The sequence below is a fragment of the Tachypleus tridentatus genome, chromosome 4, assembly GCF_004210375.1.
Source record: "Tachypleus tridentatus isolate NWPU-2018 chromosome 4, ASM421037v1, whole genome shotgun sequence".
In the NCBI taxonomy this organism is placed as follows: Eukaryota; Metazoa; Arthropoda; class Merostomata; order Xiphosura; family Limulidae; genus Tachypleus; species Tachypleus tridentatus.
In genome coordinates this window covers 74999959-75024463 of record NC_134828.1, presented here as the reverse complement: position 1 = coordinate 75024463, position 24505 = coordinate 74999959, and the positions used below count along the sequence as shown (strand labels likewise).

At 34.1% G+C, this 24505-nt stretch overlaps 1 protein-coding gene across 5 annotated transcripts in view; it reads right to left on the bottom strand.

The window, feature by feature from the left end:
- Positions 1 to 23345, bottom strand: part of LOC143249460 (endoribonuclease Dicer-like) — an 89890-nt gene extending 66545 nt beyond the window's left edge. Inside the window, exons 1-3 of one of the 5 annotated variants that reach the window (XM_076499355.1) lie at positions 23220 to 23345; positions 14481 to 14579; positions 12107 to 12269 (exon numbers count right to left, since the gene is read on the bottom strand). In XM_076499355.1, the coding sequence (XP_076355470.1) occupies positions 12107 to 12269; positions 14481 to 14579 (262 nt within the window). In that variant the 5' untranslated portion in view covers positions 23220 to 23345. Of the gene's footprint in view, positions 1 to 10473; positions 10584 to 12106; positions 12270 to 14480; positions 14598 to 17752; positions 17890 to 23219 lie in introns of those variants that run through there. The other 4 variants (XM_076499352.1, XM_076499353.1, XM_076499354.1 and 1 more) reach the window with 4 other exon arrangements.
- Positions 23346 to 24505: the final 1160 nt, after the last annotated feature.

The following is a 24505-nucleotide window of genomic DNA, read 5'->3' as shown; positions in this document are numbered from 1 at the left end:
ACCACATACAACTGCCACAAATATTTTTGTGCATGCATCAAGACTTGAACATAGCTCCCACCTACATACATATTATTGTGTACTGTCCAAGCTGATTAGTTAATCATCATCAGACCAATCCTCAACCAACAGGAGTACAACACATTCTCCATGTTCAGTAGCTCCTAGGTGCACTAGCATTTGAGGAACTACTTGAAATACATTTTTAGGTAAGGAAAAATGTTATCTCCAGAAACATTTACTCACCTCACAGCACATTAAAACTGTAAATGGGGCAATGGAGATAAATAACTTACTAAAACAATCTCCTTTCTGAAAACATAGCATCAAATAGTGAAAAACCCTCATGCAACCCTTTATAAAAGGAAGAAGCCTAATAAGGTTATTGGTAGCTGCATACATCTCAAGCTGGAAATAGCCTTTGCTTAATAGAAAAGTAGAGTAAAAGATATCAGAACATTCTGTGTGCTGATAAAGCATCACATAGATGGAAGGTAAAAATGTTTAACCAGCCATTATCTCGTCCAAACACAAGTACGTAGTTTGGCTAAAGCAGAAAGTTAAGCATTCTGTACTGGTGACAAATTTACATGAGATACAAGATTTAACAGGCTGGTTCAAGTATTGTGAATAGCTTCACTGATAGTATAGTGGGATGCCTGTACTACAGCTTCAAGTAAAACTCTAGCTCTATCTCCCACTGAAAGATATGTAAATTTGGCTTACCTGGGGATTAAGTCAACAAATAGAACTTTTCACATCAATATTTTTGTGGGGAATTTGAAGCGAGGAAGCAAAGATAAAAGAGAATGAGGGGAAGAAATATGCATGGAGAAGTATACAAAAAAATGGGTGTTTGGGTTAAGCAGAAAAGACCACATCTGCATAAGGTTCCATCACAATGGGTAACCATAAATATAGACAGCAAGTACTAGTCATGTATATAGGCAGGCATACATTTTGTTACTGTAGTTTTTTTTTCTCATGTACAATACAACACATTAAAATATATATAGATACACTATCAATATAGTCATGTAGAAAATCCAATCTCAATAAAAATGAAAGAGAAGAAAAACCTGAGATGGTGCATGTGATGAAGGACTCTCTGGTAAAAGTTGATATCCATTCTCTCCCATGAAAGTAAAAACAATCTAGATAAGCTAATGAACCCAATTGATCAAAATGAAAGGTGCTAAGTCTAAAAAAAAAAGAAGAAGAAAAAGAGGGATTCTGTGACAAGAATAAATTATGGAATTTCACATATGACAGCAATGCAAACTAAATAACCATGAAATGTCTGAGCAGGATAATAGAAGAAAAACAAGGACAAAAACTATCATACAGAACTGAAATGAAATGGACAGTGATTACAGAAAACATCCAATTACTCTCTCAGGCAACCCAATTCTCAGGAAAAAGACAGCAGTTTGGGAATACATCAACCTACCATTATGATGAAGTATGGGGTGTCTCAGACAAAACATTCAGTGGAACATTTTTTAAGATGTTGGGGATGGGGAGTTCCACGCTAGTTACAGAGCAATCAAGACGTGCTGATATCTGTGCCGTTATGCTTTCCAATACGAAAGGATCATCTACACCAGCAATATCACCAGTAATTGTTGACGGTCTACCATTGCACCTTACGCAGCTACGAATCCTACGCTGGGGGTGGAATTCTCATCAAGCCCACCACTACCGCACACCAAGTTTATCTTTGCCAGTCATGGAACACTGAAATTAAAAGAAGTTGTTCCCCAACCAAAAGTCCTGTCAATCTTTTCTCAGTATTCCTCAGGGGCATTGGCCCAACCATACAGCCAAAAGAAAATCAAACTAGCCATAGAATCTCAAATCTAGCCCAAGTTACATGCTGTACATTAAATTTTCTCCAGAAACATCAATCTATCTACGTACCTCATGAAGATAGTGACAACATCGAAGTACAGTGCTGACTGTATTTTACGTGACGGATGTTACTACCACATATTTCACTTTAGTGCCGAACATCCGCATCACCGACCCTTCAACTTGTGGTCAAACAAAGTGCCCAGACAACCAATGGACAACTTTTGATGGAAAGCTATGGAAATACCATAGAATCCAGAACCAGCCAGAAAGAACATGAATGCAGATACAGACAACTCAACCCCGAAGAAGACAACTCCCACTGGTAACAACATGCCAAGATTTAACAATCCAAGGAAGATAGTTCATGCCAGACCTCAGTTCCAGTTTCATGGAATTCAACCACAAGCCAGACTCAGACCATTCACAAGACAACTATTGATGTGTCAGTTCAAAACAGAAAAACAGACTACAATCACTCAGAAGACAAACAAAAATTACAAGAAGAAACAAAGCATCCCAGAACAATGAAGAACAATTCAATGAAAAAAACAGCTAATTGATTCACCACCAAGCTCACGTTTTTCTCTATCACCACTGGGCATCAGATGTGAATGAAAGTTCAATCTAAAGTTCCTACCTGTTCCACATGACTGCAGCTAGCAGTTTTCCTAGTCACCAGACAACCAGCCACATGTATGCCACTGCCACTATCCATCAGTCTTCTTTTTATTCCCGTTTTCCTTCCCAGCTACTTCCAGGCATGGTCTGGGTAGATTTCTTGGCACCCAGGCTGTGAAAGTGGGTTTTCTCGGGGTACTCCCATTTCCCTCCCCCACAGCTAAATCTCTAGCATTGGATCTGTAGATCCCAGCCAAGGCAACATTCTTGCCTAGTTGTGAAAAGAGCCATTTTAGTCAGTTTTAGTCAATTTTAAATCAATCTCTAGTCAGCATGTCGTAATTGCCAACCGTCAGGTTATTCTGACCATGGGCTCAGGCCTGGCTCACTTCCTTTATGCCGCCCTCATTCAGATCTTCCTTCTCGTGTCATTTTCACATACCCCACCTCATTTCTTCACCTTAAAGAAATTAAAACAAACTTCTATGAACATTTCAACAATATTTCACGTGAGGGAATGAAGAGGAACCACAATGTTCCTGACCACCCCAGAAGGAGAGAGAATTCTTCAGACTTCTCTCTCTAAACTAAGCCCCTGCCATGTTCATTTGCATTTTAAGATGTCTTGAAAGAATCTTGACAGATCAAGGATGTGTCAACAGAAGTTTGACACTGGTGGGGAAGCCATACTATATCCAGAACAGCTACACGCTTCACCCCGAACTTTATTCCTGTATAGTGAGAGAAACTGTACGAGCTGTCATCACTATAGGCCAGTCCCAACCTGATGGTCAAAGTTCCACAACTTGAGATTGGAATTAAAATGTCTTGGTCACACATTAGTGAATAGTGCAGTGGGAAAGCAATATTATATCTATAAATACTTGTGAGTGGACCTCAACCTATAGCCATATAGTGATGTGTTCTGAGCCACAAGCATCAGAATGATAAAATAAGCAACACCAACGTGTAAAAGCCTTCTCCACCTGAAGCCTGAAAGGCAATACCAAAGGCTCAAAATGATGGAATTAAGCATGTCTTACTCAACCAAATGAAACAGAACTCATCCAGTCTGAAATTAAGAACATTCATCCTCATTCTCCAACCATGTGGAAAGTATATTCCACAGGACCATTGACACTAGAATTGTGATAGAATATAGAACTGTGATCAACCATGGACCAAGATGGGACCTCTCCACTTTCAGAATTGCAAGAAAGTAGTGTACACTCTTCAGTGAACAATATATGGAATTTATTCTGATCAACCAGAAGGGCCAAACACAACAACTCTGAACCAGTGCCACTCCAAAAGTGAAGAAATTCACTCTAACACACTGGAGGAAAAGGTTTTGTCCACCACCCCAGTGACTGAAAAATGGGTGTGGTAAGGATTCCCTAGCTACAGAAGTAAAACTTTGATAATAATGTGCAACGGGGAATCCTGAGGAAGAGCACCTTAAAACAACCAACAGGTGAACCAAATTCCCAAAATTTTAAAAAGTAAACAATTCCATTTATTCAATTCAACGATCAACAGGAGATGGGTAGGATCCCCTTATGTTTTACTCATGATAGTCCACAAGCAGCAGTAGTACAGCATAGTACTGCCAAACCACCTGGTCAGTTTTTAGATGGTCTTATGGAATACCTCATTTTCACAAAGTCTGTTGGAACCTGCATAAAGTATACTGAAATAGTGGTTGCTGGCGCAGAAATGGTTTGATAAAAGCCCAGCTGACTGATCAACACTTGTCACAAAGTAGAATCCTGTGAAAACAAAATAATGGACCCTGAAAGATTAAAAAAGAGGGATAGAGAGAGAGAGACAAGCATAGCAATAAAAATACTCACTCCTCTATATAAGTTTGAAAAAGTGGTTAAGACATCTTCATAAGGTAGCCAAATACCCTCAGATGAAGATACTTCTAAATCATGCAATGGGAGATAAAAGTATTATGGAAAGTTCACATATCAGTCCACACAATGTCCTTCAGTTGTAAATTCAACCATGCTACTAAGGACATAAAAATGCAACTAATCTGTTTGGATTTGACTCATGGAAGATTCATTGTCTTCAAAGACAGCCCAGAATATGCAGTATGTTACTATTGCACACCATTTTTGTTAACGAACCCTAAAAAAAATGAATGATCCCAATGAAAAAGAATCACTGCCTAGCCATCTGAATAAAAGCATCAGAGTGCACAACAAAACCTTCAAAAACCTCAATGGACAAAACACATGATGAAACCTGAGCAGGCATGGAAATGAGACCGATCAGATAACTTGCCAAAAATTTATCTCCTTTTTTGGCTGACAGTGTCATTGGAAAGAACTGGTCTGAGGACACAGGTACAATTATAAAGTATCCTATAGACAATCAGTGCAATTCACTCTTGACTGGTAGTGATAGTAGGTTAGAAGCAATGAGAAAAATCAACCTTCAGGTAAAGGTAAGTAATATATGGACACATGATACGAAGGTCACAAATATGCATTGCGAATGGGCAATTAACAGAACTGTAATATACCAGTCAGCTAACTAAAATGGCCATTTAGGACAACGAACTCAAAGCAACATGAGAAAGCCAGAGAATATTTGGAACTTGGAGATTTTGACTTGAGTATCAAATGGAGTCAATACAGTAAAACCTGTCTAAGGCTGAATTACATGGGACCAAGTAAAATTTCCAGCTTGGACATAGTGAACATGCATTTCTTTAATTATATAAATTTTGAGTGGAATGTTATACTTGCTTGACTCAAGGGAAGTAAGACATTTGTGAATAAAGTTATTATACTGTTCATGTTATTTTATTAGAATAAGAACAAAAATAGACATTCAAAGTATACTACAGACAAAATCTTAAATCACATGTATTTGAAGAAAGTGTCCAAGTTCAAGTTTCTTTTTTTTTTCTTTTTTTTTAAATAAGCTTTCTCATATAGTCTTTTCATGAAGTTCATTTTCCCCTTCATTTTTGAATACAATTTGATAGTGTTAACATAGGTTAACACTTGCAATGAAGTAGGAATTTCTATTTCCTCACTATCTTTTCCATTTTATTCATCTGAATTTCTCAAACTGTTAAAATCTTGCAATTCCATTATAGATTTTAAATCAATTTCATCAGTTTCTGTTAAAACATTCACAAAACTTTCTGCATTCACAGAATCATCTGCAATCTTCTCAGAGTTTGGAATTCACTAGAATTGTCCTAATAAACTACTTCGCCACAGTCTCCACCATTATCCAGAATAAATCCACAGTTTCGAAAGAACTTTATTATGCATTTGACTGAATGACTTGATTTAAAAATGCAATTGCATGTAACAAGTCAGTTTTCATGGTCATTTCAGATGCTCTCTTACAGTTGCCAGGTTTGCAATAACATGCTGAAGCATCAGTTTTATACACTGTATAATTCCATTATGTAGTGGCTATAGAACTGATGTAAATGGAGGTAAAAAGACTAAACAAACATTTGAAAGTTGAACTTTTGAGAGACAAGTTGCATTATCTAAGAAAAGTAGAATATTCCTATGTTCTTGTTCCATTCTTTTGTTTAACTGCAAAAGTAATGATGGCAGAAAAAAGAATACATTTAACCAAAACTTACCGTAACAAAATGTCTGAGAATTTATTAATATTTCAACAAGTTATTAATTAAACAAGAATTTATTGATATTTAAAGAAATTAATTAAATAAGAAATTAATATTTAATCAAAAACATTTTTTCCACCTTACTCAGGCCCTTTCAGCAATGGGTGTGTTATAATGTAACAGTCAATCCCACTATTCATTGGTAAAAGAGTACCCCAAGAATTGGCAGTGAGTGGTGATGGCTAGCTGCCCTCCCTCTAGTCTTACACTGCTAAATTATGGAAGGCTAGTGCAGAAAGCCCTTGTGTAGCTTTGCATGAAATTCAAAGCAAAACAAACCAAATACTCAGGTTCTAATCCTACTTGTTGATAGATTAGGAAGGTAAAAGATAGTTTTCCATCTCATTATGCAGGTTCTGCCACATAGAGCCTTTTATAAGAGAAATCTTAAGATAATGCTGCAAAATTTTGATATTTCTAGCTCATACAGGTTTCCACCCTATGCAATTTCCAGCTTAAACAGGTTTTACTGTATAAGGCTGCTTTATACAGGATGACTGTGAAAAATGTAAAATCATTGCCAAAGGGTCAGATCAAAAAGCAAGTTATTCGGTGGCACATCTGAGTGAAGTGAGTGCAACTTCCTCTCAACATACCATTGTTAAAATGTACATTATTTCCATAAGAAATGTTGATTGCCAAAATAAGCAAACCCTGAGATGCATACATAACAATCTTAGAAATTAAACTCTGTCATACAAAGAACTGCACAACCTCCATGCCTGAAGCACGAGTTTCTGGATAGCCGGGTGCATCATGTCAAATGAGATGGCCAAAGATGAAGTAAAAGAGGTAGGAAGGCAGTGTCATCACTATCTGCTTCCAACTCTTGGACTACTCTTACTAGCAAATAGCAGAATTGACTATCACATTATAATGCTCCCACAGCTGAAAGAGCAAGCATGTTTGGTGGGATGGGGAGTTAAACCTTTGACCCACTGATTGCAGGTTGAGCACCCCAACCACCTAGCCATACTAGGCTGAACTGGATGACAGTCACTCAGTTAGATTAAGATACACAATAAAAAAAAAAAAAACATACTAATTGACATCTCAGTTCTGAGAATGAAGCCCGCATTGGTTGTTCTCAAAGTATAATATGGATGTGATGTTCGAACAATTGGCAAGATGGTGCCAGAAATAGTTAGTCATCTATTGATTGGTATTTGCAGAGGGTGGGGGAATGGGGGTGACAAGAAAAAATATATAAATTAGCAGAACCCACATGGTACTCAAGCTAAATGAAGGTAAGAACCCTGAACTGCAGTATCTGAACTTTGTGCAAAGAGTTACAGGATACCATCACTATTGCAATGTGCAGATAGAAGCTAAATAAATTACCTTCAACATCCACCATCTTGGGAAAAAAAATCCTCTTGGATTTAGAAACAAGTCCCTTTGTAAACCTTGAAAAATCTAGGCACTGATAAAGAAAAGAAAAATCAACAACTGGACACCCATCACCTATCTCTAAGGCTCAACAACCAATGAGAGTAAAATCTCAGAAGAACTAGCAAGACACACACTCTACTCCTGGACCAACCAAACTCTGCTAACAATAAAATCTCAATTCCAAAGTCGAAGGTTGGGTGGATAACGTAAACTGTATGACCAATCTTGACTCAACGACTTTTTAGTGCCCATGGATCTGAGGGTAAGGTTAACACATGTCCAAAAATTCTTAAAGTTAAGCCTCCACAAACCTCAAACAGATACAATAATTCCTGATGCTGCTGGTAACATTCCAACTGTACAGTGAAACCTGTGGATATTGATAGAATCTTTTGTGGTTAACAAAGTACTAAATGGTTAATGTCAAGGATCAGGGCTCTAAAAAAGGGGGCTCATGTATGAATCAATAAAAGTTGAGACAACAATAATAGAGGCAAATGTAGAAGCTTACAACTGAACCAATAAGCATATTAACAATGGTTCCAGCTCCTTATAATGAAGTTGAAGATCCTGAGAGTCTTCCAATAAGGTTTAGTGTAAGGAAAACAATACGTTGGAAGCCAGAGTTCTAGGTCCATAAAGCTAACCCTATCCCAACAGCGTACAGTAATGTATTCAAGTAAACTATAAAAATTACCTTAAAACCTCCTAATTTCAAGGCATAGAGAGAGTATTAAGTTGAAATGTTCATCCACTTTGCAGTAGAAGGATAAATCACATAGCTCCAACAACCATGGTAGTCAAAGCCTAGCTGTCCCATTTTGTAATTTAGCAGTAAAAACCTCCTTTCCTGGACCATAAAGTCTATGGATGGGGAGAAAACTAAATATTTATGACTAGTCTTTGCAACCATCAAGTGCAAGCTTAAAAGGAACTGGGCAAAACCCAAAATAATCACCCACAATGCCTCAACAGAAAAAACAACTTAGAAGCAGTTGATCCTAAAGTGGTCATCTTTATGATGTCTGTTCTGATTAATATTGTAGGAACAACACAATGTCAAAAAAATTTGTTGTGTTAGAGTCAAACAATGCTGGGCCAACTGCTCTGTCCTCAAAGGGGAAATCAAATCCCAAACTTCAGTACTGTAAGTCTGCAAGACTACCACTGTAGCACAAGGGGATGAAAAGCTTAAAGTAATTAAATGTGCAAGATTATATTAAAGTATCTCAAGAATGTCTAGAATTACTCACAATAGCAGCCTTAGAACCACCTGGAGGAACACCAAATAACAAAATATGTCTCTCCATTTCAATGTAATAAAAGCACTGACAGTTTCATCCTGTAATGACCCCTTCCTGGATAGAAAAGACATGATATGCCCCTGTGCCAGTAAAAATGATGTTCAAAGTATCTCCAACAATTACAGTTTAGTATGGAGAATCCTGTTGATTGAGATAAAGTGATAATATTATGTTAATAAGGGTACAGGGCACATTTTCATAGGTGGAGGGTGTCTTGAAACAAATAATCACCATGAGAAATTAAGTGAGGTTGTTCCGTATTATTATTAATTTCCAACAAGTCTGATTTATTATGTTTTGTACATTTCATATTACTATCTCAAATAACTGGAAATTTCAATTTAATCAAATATTAATATGTATTTCATTTAGGTTATTTGCAAATAAGATTTATACACACAGTTTCCTTTTTTTTTTTCCCTAAACAAATATATTTTAATATACAAATGTAAAAAAACAGTACAATTTATAATAATGGTTATTACTAATAGTTATTACAAATGGTGGTTTATATACAACAGTATTACAAACTTACAGACAATATTGAGTTTTATATCTGGTCTGGAACTGAATGTTTTATTGATGATCTAAGCCCATGACGAGCAAATCAATTCTGACTTAATATTGCTGCATCTCATTTAAACTAGCTAGTTCATTCAGCTTCACTTCTTACTGAAGGAGATAGTTAATGTCCTCATAATAACAACATCCAAAGTTATTCACTGAAGTTGAATGGTTTGTAATGTTCAAAATCTATACATGTTCCTGGTTCAATTCTGTAGTTTTCCAATTAATCAGACATTAATTACAATTATAGCTTCCTAGGCCAACAGCATACTGACTGTAGTTCTCCAATAATAATCTTTGTCTCATGGCTAGCCAGTTTTTACATATCAGTCACACGAGACTGCAGAATCTTCACCGAAGCTTGCAACAATACAGTAAATCAATAGTATTTCATACACATTTAGTACACTGTTGATTCTTAGGCACATGAGCCTTCTACAAATTTCGAGAACAGGCAGGACTTGAACAATACATAGTCAACAATATAAGTCACATGCAAAAAAACAAAACACTACACAGAAACAAGCAGAAGCACTAAAATAAATGCACAGCAGTAAATCCATTGCAAGGTATAACTAGTGAAATGTGAGATAGTGCTTAGTTGGGTAAAGGAAGAAACCTTTAGCAGTTGAGTAATAGTTACAAGTGGAAACACACATTTTGGAAGCAGTCTTGTACTTTAATGAAAACTTAAATACTAACATTCATACCATGAAAATATCATGATAATCCAACTAATAGTTCTTTTGAGAATAACAGCAAAGTTATATGAAATGAATTCTACCACTTATCAATCTATTTCACAGTAACTAGCAAGCATTTTACTTTGTCAGTAACCGAAAAGTACTTTAAGCTCTGAAATGCTAGTCACTGTATTATCAATAATTAAGCTTCATCACAAATGTTTGAGTTTGCAAATGTCCTCTGAACTATTAGGTTGAGGAATAATTCGTGAGTGTTTTTAAATAATTTCATTCAAGCATTACATGCAAGACTATATTATACAATACTTCAATGCATGAACACATTACACCCAAAACATTTATTATAATACTTTATTTCATGTAATACCTAAGTATATAGTATGCATTGTTTTAAACGAAATTGCAAGAAATTAAATGCGAAAAGCAGATGATGTCGAAAATGCTCGATTTTGTCCACTTGACATTCCATTTAATGAGCTGAAAATGAAAGCAAAAATTAAAGACATATGAAAATCAAACACACCATCTATTAGAGCAAAAAATTATCTACCAAATGACATGAAATATTTTGCGAAAGTGTTTCATTTATGAATATATTTGTTTAACTTGAAGAAACGCTCACGAATTATTCCTCAACCAAATATAATAACAGTCAAATCAGAACAAAAAAGTTGTATGTAATTCAGTAATTTTGATGGAAGAATATAAATATACTATATAAAAACTGACTTAACTAATAAAAATAGGTTTTGACAATTGTTATATAATTATTACAAACTACTAAGTTGAAAATTTAAGCTATTTTCAGGAGGAAATGCTATTTTCCACACAGGAATTTCAAGTCATGAAATGAGAATCAACTGTGGATTTAGCTATTTATAATGATGGGATTAATGACATTTTCAGAAAATACCTATACCTAATGTGTGTATTTTTATCTTGGTCTAAATTACAATACATTATACATGAAGCAATACCTAAATTATTTTAATACAAAAACAAATTTATGCAAACTTACAGTAATTATCCAACAATTTAATACAACAACAAAAAAAAAACTTTTTTGCATAGATATAATAACTTTAAAATGAGAGTAATCATCAAAACCAGAGATGGGCAGTTACTGAAGGATTAATTTTTGAGCTCATTAATTAATTGCATTGACCCACCAGCTACTCTTCTACAAGACTTGGATAGTTGAAATAATTAACAATAATAGTAATTTTGATTAAGTGATTATTTTCAGATGTCATGACACTATCAATTAAGAGCTGGAAACCTCGAATTAATTGAAAATATTAACGAGCCTTCAAAATGAAAATATTTTGATTACTTGGATAGTTGGAATAATCAAACACTGAAATTGTAATTAAGCAATTATTTTGATGACATTAATTTAACTGCAGTTTTCATTAACTAAATATTTTAAAGAAACTAATAAACAATGCTAACAGGCAGTCAGTCCTAGTCCAAACTAACTTGTCTTAAATTCTAACTCATTTTAACAAGTTGGGTTTTGAAGCTAGGAACTGAATTATAAATTTGACCTTGCTAATTATTCAGCATTATTATCCATGAAAAAGAAAAATCAAAGATGACTAAATAGATGCTGAAATACATTTTCTTCTTTGAATGGGTTATATGTTGTCACATCTTCAATTTGCAACTTTCACAATTTCTACATTATTTTCTTTTAATTCTATAGTTGTATTGCCTTGCTTGTACTATGGTAATTAAGAAAAAACTTGCCTTGCAACTCTAGCAAAATACTTGTGTATGATTCTAAAGCAAATTATTTGATACACAATAGAAGTTGCTGCACTACTGCTGTGTGATACTGTGATGTATTATATAATTTGCTTTAAATAACATGAATTATAAAAGGAATTCAAACCAGATATATATATTTGCACAATTTAAACAAACTCATGTTACACCAATTTTCAAAAGATAGTTAATGTTTATAGATAAAATATATCCTTAACATAGACAACACTCACCTGTAGGCACTAAAAATATTGTTCTTTTTCCATCTTCTTCATATGGTTTTCTTAGTTCATGAGCAAGTTCATTAATCAACATTAATGCTATAAATGTTTTACCTGTTCCTGTTCCTAAACAAGCAATTGTGTTTCTTTTAAGAGCCGAATCAAGAAGTTCCACCTTAAAAATATTAGTATTTGATTTTTATTTATTTATTGTTAAAAGCTCTTAATAAAACATTTTAAAAATACAATTCACCAAAATGTAATGCAATTATAGATTTTACATGTATTTTACCATGTGATTAACTTTATTAACAAAGTTTTCATTGAAGTATGGATCAAATACTGTTTAAAACAATAAGATATACAAGAAGCTTATTTACTTTCAATTTAGTCTACTTTTTCAGGATAAATTGAAATACCTATGTAGGACCTGAAAGAAAAGTAAACACTATTGTTAAACTAGAACTGCACCCCCTCCAAATAAAACAAGTAGTTATTTAATAAATTCCAGGATATCAATACCTAAACTAATAACAATGTTGATTTACTTATTGATTTTTGTTTGTTTGTTATTAATCAATAAGCTACACTAGAGGCTATCTTCATTCTGCATATTGTGGGTATTTAATTTTTTTACTAGAGTTATTAACACTAAGGTTTACTGCTGAGTCAAGAGTATGAAGTAATTTCTTGTTGATAAAAAGTATGTTAAATGGGTATCTTTAAACTATCTTTTAAGTTTATGATAAAATGACTATACATCTCTGTGTTCCAAGATGCAGTAGAATTAAATGTACATTTGTTTCTTTCCTTTCATACATTTTTATTTTAAAAACATTGTTCCATGTAATTTTATGAAAGAATTTTTATTTAGACTTCATTTATTTAATTAGAAACAGACAGATAAAAATTTAAAAAAAACTTTTTGTGGATTTGATGTTTTTCCCTTATTGTGCTTCTTAATGGCTTTGAATTGTTTCCAACTTTTAAAAAATCTAAAACAGCCTTGTACAGCATTTTGATATACATTAGTTCAAATTTGGGTATTTCAACTTCAATAAACTATAAATCTTTAAGATGCTTTCTATATTATGCATGAGATATATAATTCAAATAAAATACTTCAAAAGATAGCATACCCAAAAAGAAATAAGCAATACAATTTGGGCAAATTTATTTAAAAAATTAAAACAATTGTTATCAATCTCATCTACAAGACTAAGGAAAAAAAAATGTATAAATATTAATATAAAAATAATAATAATCTAAGTTTACATAAAGAATTCAATAAAACTTTGCAACAAGTTATTTTCTTTATTCAGGTGTGTGTATTACTGATTAATGTATTTGAGAGAATATTTTGTAGTTGTTTAGCTTTCTTTATAATAAAAGAGTCACAAGAAATTTTAAAGTAAATATTATGACAAATACAGCAGTAAGAGTACTACAATGTGTTTTTAACTTGCTAATGTTGATTATTGAATATCACATTATATTTTTTTGAAGTTGAAGATATGGTGAGAAAACAATTAATACACATAATTAGTGCAAGATGACTGGGAAAAGTAGGCAGACAATGATAAAGCAGACAAAAAGTAAGGTTATGAGAAAGAATTTGCAAAACTGTTGTAGAATCAGAAGGCCTAATGGTTAATATATGAGAATGAGAGACCAGAGTTTTAAAAAAGAATAATTTATTTCAAAGAGAGTTCTGAAGTAATTAAAACTAGTCTTAGTGGACTTTGACAAATAAACAGATGATTTTCAGAAATACAGGACAGAACAAAGGAGCAAGCAATTTTAGAAGTATAGGATACAACTTTGGTAACTATACTTAAATAGTATGGCAATGATAAAATTAGTTCTGTCTGTCAACTAACTAAATCTGTTGAATTGACCTGAGTGGACTACTGACAAGAAGAGAACTACATAGTGTTTATATGTCTATGATTTCTAAAGTGTAAAGAATTTGTTGTACATATGTTTAACTAGTTCCAAATATATATATATTATTTTGAAAACAAGTAAATGAATGCTGTTGAATTTACTTCTAACAAGTCACACACAACTACTGTAAAAGGATCCTTAGCCCAACACATCAATGTAAGATTCTTGACAGAAAATATTTATTTCAGTTAGTTTATAATTATGCTCCTTTAAATCTTTTTCACATTTTTAAGAAAAGGACTGCTTATCATTAAATTCCTCTACAAAACTTTAAATTTTGTATTCTTTAATGAATAAATTAATAATTTCTCTTTTGAAATGCAAGATAAAACAATATACAGGCTTTAAAGTTTCTTATTTTGCACCACCAAATTTCAATTATTTTAAACAAATATACAATCATCATTCACTAGCTTTCTAAAGCCCAAGTTTTTTCTACCTGATATGCTCTTGGTGTGAAAGTTTTAACATCAGTGTCATCTGCATCACTGTGGTGATAGGAACTGGAAAAGGAGTTACCAGTTGTTTTGTTCTCCATCTGCAGACAGATAAGCTACTAAAATAAAAATAAATTAGCTACATACCTAAAAAAGCAATTACCACCAAAAAGGTAGAAACAAAGTAAGTACAGCCTATTTAATTATTTTATGTTAGTGACTGATGCAATTATTCAATAAACATTTATTACAAAATATTGAAAACAAATCTTATGAATTATATTAAACTGGACATTTGCAAATGTTTTGACAAAGCATTCAATGTTTTCACAGTATTGTGGAAAATTAGAAGTTTTAGTTTTACATGTGTTTAAATTATCCTATTGTTTGTTAAAAGATTTTGTATTAGAATTATCTTTTAAATGATCTCGTAAAGAGAACATTATATTCATTTTGTATTATTTGGTTAAAAAAAAAATGAAGAAAATATCATTCACTAGCATTTTTGGTGAAACTTTATGCAACCAATTACTTTTCACTTTTATGTAGAATCAGTTTAGGTTAAGTTTATGTACAGGATAGTAAGTGAAGTTTTTGGGAGTCTTACAGTCTGTTCAGCAAGTCAAAGTCTGATATTAAATAAACAACTTCACGGTGTAGCCTAAAAAAACTATGTAGTTAAACCTGAGTGCACTACTGTTTGGAAAAAATGAAATATTTTTTGTAAAAGTTGCTAGTAAACCAGTTATACAAATCAATACACAAACTGTTCATTGTTTTAATTTGATTAGTGTAACAACAGTATTTAGAAAAAGGTGGATGAAACATTCTAGTTTACAACAATTACACCACCAAAAAGATCAAATTAGAATGAGCAGACTAGTTGGTCCTAGTAAAAAAAACCAGAATAGATACATGTTTCTTTAAAATCCAGAATACTAATACATTCCAATAGGAGCCTGTATAGCTACTAAACCAGCAAGCATAAGAACACTTTAACAGTACACTCAAATAAAAAATTTTAAATAATGAAAAGTATGTGGAATTCAGGTTTTGCACAGGATAGTGAAAAAATAAATTCCAGACATTTAAGGATTTAATTTATAGATAACAGAATGTGAACTTCACCAAAATTAAAAACTAATGTTTAATTAGTTTTAAAAATGCAAAATAACTGCTGTTTAAAACACTATCAATAATATATACAGTGAAGTTAAAGTAAGAAAAAATTACTTTAAACTTCTTTTTTTAAACAAAGCTAATTTTTTTTGTAAAACATTGCCCTAAAGTATCTCTTCAACACCAAGCAAAGTCAAATCAACATTTTCTTCAAATGATACACTATTCTGGTGGCATACTCAGGACTTGAGCTTCAGGGATCAAACTAAAGTTCCATTACTGTTGTAAAAAAAAAAAATGTTGTGGAAATGTTGAAAGAAATTTTCATGAAAACATTCCTGTTGTGAAATGCCCATGAAATGTGTAAATTTAAAGCTCTCACACTATTACCAATATTGTAGACTTACTTTGCAACATGTCATTATTCTACATATGAATTACTTTTTCGTGTCAACATACATTGTAACATCATCAAATAATCAAAATAAGAGATTGTTGGACCCTGCATCTCCCCAATCTCATTGGTAGCTGTGAAATTGAGCTCCATTTCATAAATTTACACAACTCAACCCTTAGGCAGACTGACAACAATCATGCCTGCAATGATATTGTGCAGATAGTGCATGACCCAGTTCTTTCAGGAGAAGCTAGTATTACAAAGAATAGAGTATGTGCCCACACATTTGATCAGCTTCCGAAGTATTTGACATGAAATGGAAATCCCAGGAATAAACTATGCTTTAAGACCAAGCTCACAAGCATTTCCTTCTGGTATTTCTACAACATTATTTCCAGCTCAAAAATCAAAAACATGGCAATGTCAGTCATTTATGATGCTGCTGACAACTCACTATAAATGAAGACCAAGGAAAGACCTTCACATTTAGATATATTAAACAAGATAAACCTGGTGGTAGCTAGAAAAAACTTAAGCTATAACAATCTTTACCTCAGCTATAATTACATGAAACTATGGAAGCAAAGTTTTCACTTATTTATATTTTGATAGTCAATTGGACCACCTAAACATTTTTTGGGTGGTGAAAGTAATCTTTTTTTCTTAACAAAGTAACACAAATGAATAAATCACACTATGACCTATAAACTTTTCTCATTTGTAGTACTAACAAAGATTCAGCGAGAGATAAAAAGTGAAAACAAAAATGCTAAAAGAATGAAAAATAAATTACTGTAAAAATGGTATTGACATCTAATATGTTGTATACAATGGTGTAAGACAATTTGGATTGTTCCGTTTCATCAAATGAAAAGGATCAAATCAAAAAACTCATAGGACTAGTTGATGATGACAACAAACAAATAATACAAAACAATAATTGCACACAGTTTCAGTCTATACTGAAGCATTTACTCTGAACTTAAAAAACTCACATCTCACAACAGTAAGTTCAGAACTTTAACTCTGGACACTCAAATTTTGTTTCAAAAGAAAAAAAAAATATTCTACTCTTGAAAGTTATGACTTACCCACAGATTCAACCCCTTGACTACCAGTTTTTATATCTTCATTTCTTAACATTTTTAACATCAGAAGAACAGCAACTAAGCTAATTTGTGAACCTAATTTTTACATGTAAACTCCAAAGACTTAAATTTGAAACTATCTTTTTACATTTCACACCTTTTAATATTTGTCATATAAAAACTGGTGCAAAATTTAGAGCAAACTAAAATTAATTTAACCTACGAAGACAGAGGAAGCTATTTAAAATGTAAATAAAAATCATAACATAATTAAATACTTGCAAAAAAGACATCAACAATAGATTAAAATTTTGAAACTTCTAAATATATAAACTTGCAATAGAAACTGTGTTATAACTTATAAAATCTATTTTGAGTTTGGTATTTATGCAGTAGTACAGAAATTACACTTAAACTACTCATAATGCCAACCAAAGATTCAATTTCAAGAGGTATTAAATAAATGTATTGGAGATATTACATTTACCGTTACTTAAGATACATTTCGTTTAACCTTTTGGGATTTAGTTTCTGATCGTTGGTCGCCGCCGAAATCAAGAAGTCGTTAATACAATTCATTTGACAGTTTAAAATAAATCTAAGAAACGTAGAGAAATTTTTAAACCAATATTAACTTATGAAGGTAAAAAACAAAACAGTCTCACATTACCTATTTTTTAAACACTTTCTTCGTAGTCTTAATAAAACAACCACCCATTCTCCACATGTAAGACGAATATCCTTTCCGAAACCAAAACTAACTTTATATACAAAACAAACTTACCGCCTGGTGGCACTTTTGTAAGGGCTGTTTATCTCTCTATTACGGCAGGTGTTTAGGTATAAGATTAATATTTCTTGCGAAACATTAATCCCCTGGTGAAATAATAATCAGTGATGTCGAGAAACCCACTTGTTGAGAAATTTATATGCAAAAACGGCTCGTTTGGGTTGAGTTCGCTCTTCTATGTAAAATATTTTCTCAACCCAAACGAGCCGTTTTTGCATATAAATTAATCCCCTGGGATGCTCGAAGACTAAACAGTCCTCCTTCAACCCCGCACATGGTAGGAATTGAGAAAATGACTACGTGAATATATAATAGAAATAAAAAGATTTATGGATGTAATTTTATTTGTATAAATGCTAGTCTGATAGGTGTGGCAAGCAGCAAAGCAAACCCCAACCGAAAGTGGAGATGAGAAAAGACGACGAGAAGCAGGCCGGATAAAACATGAACAATACACAAACGGGCTATTTCAGGGCTGGGCTTGGATCGATGGATCAAAGTGCCCTGGCATTGATCTATAGATCCAATGCCTATGATTTAGGTGTAGGGGAAACGGGAGTACCCCGAGAAAACCCACTTTCACTAGACGGGACCGAATGAAGCCCGCCTAGTGCCTTTGAGATGAGCTGGTCTTGGAAGATGGATTGAACCTGAAAAGAGACTGAAAAAAAACAGGATATGTTAGTAAAAAGAAACAAGAGTTACGTTGTGTTAGACTGATTGAAGATAAAATTATACGGGGATAAATATTTACACCAGGATTTGGGAATAGCTGCTATGTTTTTGAAGTCAGAAGTGAGTGTATTACGATGAGTGGACTTTTTTATAGTATTTGATAGCTAGTTTAATGAATCGTTCGGAAATTGGCAAGATTTTAGTGTGTTTCTGAACATATTCAGCTGGTGTGTGGAGTGGTAGGCGGTGTGCGAGTCGTATTACTCGATTTTGAAGTATCTGTAATAGTAATAATTTATTCTTGTTAATGTTGCATGTTACCATGGCTCCATATTCTATTAGAAGTCTAATGAATGTTTTGTAAATATATAAAATAGTTTGAGATCTACAACCATGGGTGTAGTGACTAGAGGTATGAGATTATGGTTAGCACTTTCTTCCTAATGTTTTTGAAGTGAGAATTCCCAGTAAGTCTTGTGTTGATTGTTATACCAAGGAATTTAGCGGTGTTAGAGAAAGAGATAGGTGTCATAGAGATAAAGTTTGGCAACTTTTACTTGTTAAGCCTACGGTGAAGGGTTATAGCCTGGGCTTTAGAGGGATTTAGTGTAATTTTCCATTTATTGCTTCTTGTACTTTCTTAGCAAGTGGACCATAAAGCAATATTGTGAAGCATAGATAAATGACGTGGTTGGCTGCAGTAGGTCGTTAACAAAGAGAGAGTCCAGTAGGGAGCTAAGAACTGATCCCTATGGGACACCTGCATTAAAGGTGAATGACTGAGATAGATTTGAGTTAATTCTGACGTTAGCTGTTCGGTTTTCTACAAAGTTTAAGAGCTGTTTATTACAGATCCTACGGTATTTATACACTAGTCAAACGTCTACAAAACAGTTCGGCCGCCAAGTAGTAGTGAGACGTACTCCCCCCCCCTTTTTAACTTCTTTCACCTCTTTCAGTAGCCTATATTCTCAGGTACTGCTAAATTATCCTTCTCTTAAAAGCAGGTGTATTATAGTAGCCATCAACAAATCACCAATCTGGTGAGAAGATAAGGATTGTTTTGTTGTTCTTTGAATTTCGCGCAAAGCTACTTGAGGGCTATCTGCACTAGCAGTCACTAATTTAGTAGGGAAGGCAGCTTATCATCACCACCCACTCTTTCACCAAAGAATAGTGGGATTGAAATGGCGAACATGTTTGGTGTGGATTCGAACTCGCGACCCTTGGATTAGGAGTTGAGTGTCTTAACCACCTAGCCATGCCGGACCACGAGATAAGAAATATTGAAGGTAACTAATTAGGAGCTAACTCTCCAATAGTTCTCATGTAAATTTCTGCTAGACTTCAGCGCCGCCTTTAGGTACAGACTAACTGGATTGTAGCCCAGTGCCCCAGTAAAAAATAATTAATTCAAGTGATGCGATAAATTGTGTTCTTTTTTGCTGTCCTAACAAAATTTTCATGAAGGCAGTTAACGATTATAAAAATGCAGAAATTATGTTGATTTCTATAGTTTTTTAAAAGTAATTGTTATTGTATACTATATCCAATAAAACCTCGTTTTTGCATCTTAAAATAGATTTAAAAAAAAAAACGCGATTTCAGCAATGGTTAATTTGACTTGTGTGGTATCAGTAACCAGCCGCACATTTGCCATTTTTTTTCCAATAGTTTGTTCCATCTTCATTATTCGTTATGAAAGTATCTTTTATGAAATATTATTCCTGTGATCATCCCAGTATAGTGTTAGAATAACTTAGAAAACTTTAGTGCTGTTGTGAAACTCTTGGCAACAAGAGGTTTGGCATTCTGTGAAAATAATATAACCAAAAACAAAATGTTCCAATGGTGATTACCGTGAAATTAGTAAAAGTCCCCCCAGCCCCCAAAAAAAGTTGCTGAAACAGTTATTTTAACGGAAATTACCAGTAATTGAGTCAGTGGTTTCTAATTTACAAAAAGCATACAAAGAAATAAATAATCATTTTGGATTCTTCAAGAAGTTTAATGATATGGTTGCTGAACTGTTTCCTAGATGTTGAAAAGTTATTGGATAAAGTGTGACTCAATGGATTCAGATACAAACTGTCCACATTGAGACTCCACATACAAAGTATTCGCCGGATTTCCAATTTCCTGGATTATAGGAGCAGAGTAAATGTTGAAGGCACTTACTTCGAGTGCTACATTGCAGAAGGGTGGAGATGCTTCAAGGAGGAGTACTTAACCCTACCCTGTTTATCAGGTAGGTCAACGACACGCCTATTAAACACCAATTAGCAAATAATGTTGCAATCTGGAGGAGCGTCCCAAACCCAACAGCAGCGTACAACCACTTCTAAACGAAATATAATTGTACTTCAATCAGTGGAGAATTAAAATCAATGCGCGCGAAAGAAAAATTATTATTTACAAAATTTTATAAAATAATATAAAATATCAAAATATTGCCATTTATATCTTTACGTGACTCTTACAGGTAGCAGCATTAGGAAAGTTGTTAGGTATTACATGTTAGACAAAATTAAACTGAATACCAAACGTTATTAGCATTAAAAACCAGACTTTTGGTGGGGAAAAACGTGTTACCTTGAGAGTTTGATTTAACAATCAAGTAGCTTCACCAGAAAAAGAATTACAAAACACACGTAACACCAACCATAGAATATGCTTGTATGACATGAATCAGTGTATCAGAAACGCACATCAAGAAACTAATGCAAATCTACATTTTAAAGAAAGCATTTACAGTCCTACGATCATTCAACTCAGTATTTTTTTTTTACACAACTATTCAAACATGTCAACATTATCAGAAAAACTTCTGTATAGTTTAATTCGATATTATAAAAAGGTAAATATTAATAAAAATGAATTGTTGAGCAAACTAGAGTTATAGTAAACATTATGAACCCAGGTCCTAAGTACCTCTCCCCCTGTAAATATCATAAGTAAACATTTACAGGCCAAATAGTACGAAGTTAACTTAATCCTAAACATAAAAGTAGCTACAGTCGCCCCTTCCCCAGTGGCACAGAAGCATGTCTACGGACTCGCACCACTAAAACCCGGATTTTGATACTCATGGTGGGCAGAGCACATAAAATTCATTCTGTAGCATAGTGCTTAATTACAAAAAACAAACAAAAAAGAAACAAAGTTCCAGTTTTATTATGTAACAATAGAATTCTGTACATGTGTATAGGGCTACTAAGCCGAATTGTATTGTGTGTACGTGTTTATCGTGCGATGACGCAAAAGGGAAGTTAATGCAAATATACGAGTTGATATTATTACATGAATATGTATGTTAAATGGAAAAAATTAACATACCGAGAATAAATGCAACAACGTAACAATGAGTTATTACTCAAGAATTAGTAACATTGCAAATAAAATAACAATTCCTGAGAGGTAAGAAGAGGTCAACGTCATATCTAACCTTGCTCGGTCCAAAACATTGATCCGATCCCAGTTAAGGAGAAGAGGTGGACAACTGTTAACAATACGCAATCTTGGTTCAATAGTTAATATGGAAAAAATTTCCACAACAAGTTAAAAACGAAGTATTCAAAAATTCATACGGTGTCTGTGTGTGTGTGTGTAGGTTATTATAGTAGCACAAAATAAAAATAAAATTTACTGATACTAAAATTGTTATGACACCAGGCGGCTGTCGTGAAACCTTGAAAGTGGTGATATATCTATATATATTTCATGCCAAGTTCAATATATATGACGATGACGAATTAATTTACTGTTATGGTGTGAACGCCTTCTATAAGTCGACGAACCATGATAAATGTCTTACATTTTCTTTTTTAACACTACATTCTATATCTAGTCTCTTACCGATATGCAAGAATCAGGAGAATGTATAATATATTCTCAAGACGGCTGGTATGGGTGTTGAAACTTTAGTTACAATGAAGTACAGAACAATGTTTTGACCTTCTGAAGTTTAATCTGAAGATGACGTGGTAAGGTCGAAACATTGTTCTGTACTTCATTGTAACTAAAGTTTTAATATCGGCATCACACGTCTCGAGAATACATTTTTACTTCAAGTAGGTTTCTTGTCATTATGTATATTAACAGTATTTCAGTCACGTTACATTTATCATATACACTGTCAATGACGAGTTTCTCTTGGTACACAGCTTATACAAATCTATGGTTTACATTAATGGTGTTTAGATCTTTAACGGCCCGCCCACCTTGGCAAGGGGGTTAAGACACTCGACTCGTAATCTGAGGCTCGCAGGCTCGAATCCCCGTTAAACCTAGCATGCTCACCCTTTCAGACTTGGGGGCGTTATAATGTGACGGCCAGTCATAATATTCGTTGGTAAAAGAATAGCTCAAGAGTTGGCGGTGGGTGGTGATAACTAGCTGCCTTTCCTCTATTCTTATACTGCTAAATAAGGGACGGCCTGGGTTGAATTACACTCTTCTCATTCTTGAAAATCCCCAAGAGACAATTTATTGAGTAAAGTATTTAAAATATAATATTCCTAATACAGATGTTTCATGACAAGTAGAATCATTGTGCTTCTGTAATAACGTTTACTAAAAGCTATGTTATCTTTGTTAGTGTTCTACTCTTAGGCTCACAAAAAAAAAAAACTTTAATTAAAAACTGCATCTTTAACTTAAACCTAATTCTTACCAATTTACTTGTGTAATTTCCTTGCGAATCAGTCTAGTAACTGAATAGCCCGGAAGCTCAGTACTACAACTGAACTCATGGAAACATTTACTTTTTATTAATTCATTTAAACATGTACTTATATTTATTAGTCTTCTACTCGCTAGACAAGTTTTAACATCGCGACCCTTTAACAAACAAATATATAAATCAAAACAGAAAAGAAATAATTACCATGATGAAATGTTGTAGAATGGACGGCAACTGCCTGTTGTGGAGAGACAAGTGTAGAGGACGACGTTTCGAAAGTTTTCCGCCTTTGGTCTTGAGGTCAGGGTGCGTATGAACGAACGAAACCGTGGCAGGGGTTTAGTTTAGAAAGAGAGAGAGAAAAATCTGACGAATTCTCTCCCCAACAGGGGTGATCAAAAACGTTGTGGTTCCTCTTTACCCCTGCTCATGGAAGTTTATTTACTTTTACGTGGAAGTTTTCTTGTAATTTGATTTGGTTTGTTTAAGATGGTGAAGTGAGGTGGGGCAGTATGAAAATGGCGGGTGAGAAAGGGTAGTGAGACAAAGGCGACACAAGGGAAGTAAGCCAGGCCGGAGCCCGCAGTCCAAAAAGCCGACGAGACGAAACGAGACATCAGCTCAAACAGCACGATTCGGGGCTGGGCAAAAATATTGCCTTAGCTGGGATCTAAAGATCCAATGCCTGAGATTTGGATGTAGGGAAAAGCGGGAGTGCCCCAAGAAAATCTACATTCACAGGAGAGGCGCGCATTGTGTATGCAAACGCACTTTGCAGGGGTTTAGTTTAGAGAGGGAGAGAAAAGTCTGATGAATTCTCTCCCCAACAGGGGTGGTCAGGAACGTTGTAGTTCCTCTTCGTCCCCTCACGTGAAATATTATTTAATTTTGCATAGGAGTTTACTTATATTTTAATGTGGTTTGTTTGAGGCAATGAAGTGAGGGGCTGTATGAAAATGATGGGTGAGAAAGGAGGGCGAGACAAAGGTGGCATAAGGGAACTAAGCCAGGCCAGAGCCCGTTCTCAAAATAGCCTTACGGCCGACGATGCGAAACATTAACTCAAACGGCTCCATTCAGGGTCAGGCAAGAATGTTGCCTTGGCTGGAATTTAGAGATCCGATGCCAGAGTTTTAGGTGTGTGTGTGTGGGGTGGGGGGAAACGGAAGTATCCCGAGAAAACCCACTTTTACGGCCTGGGCGCCAAAAAATCTACCTAGACCATGCCAGGAAGTAGCTGGAAAGAAAATCATGATTATAAATACATATTGGAATGA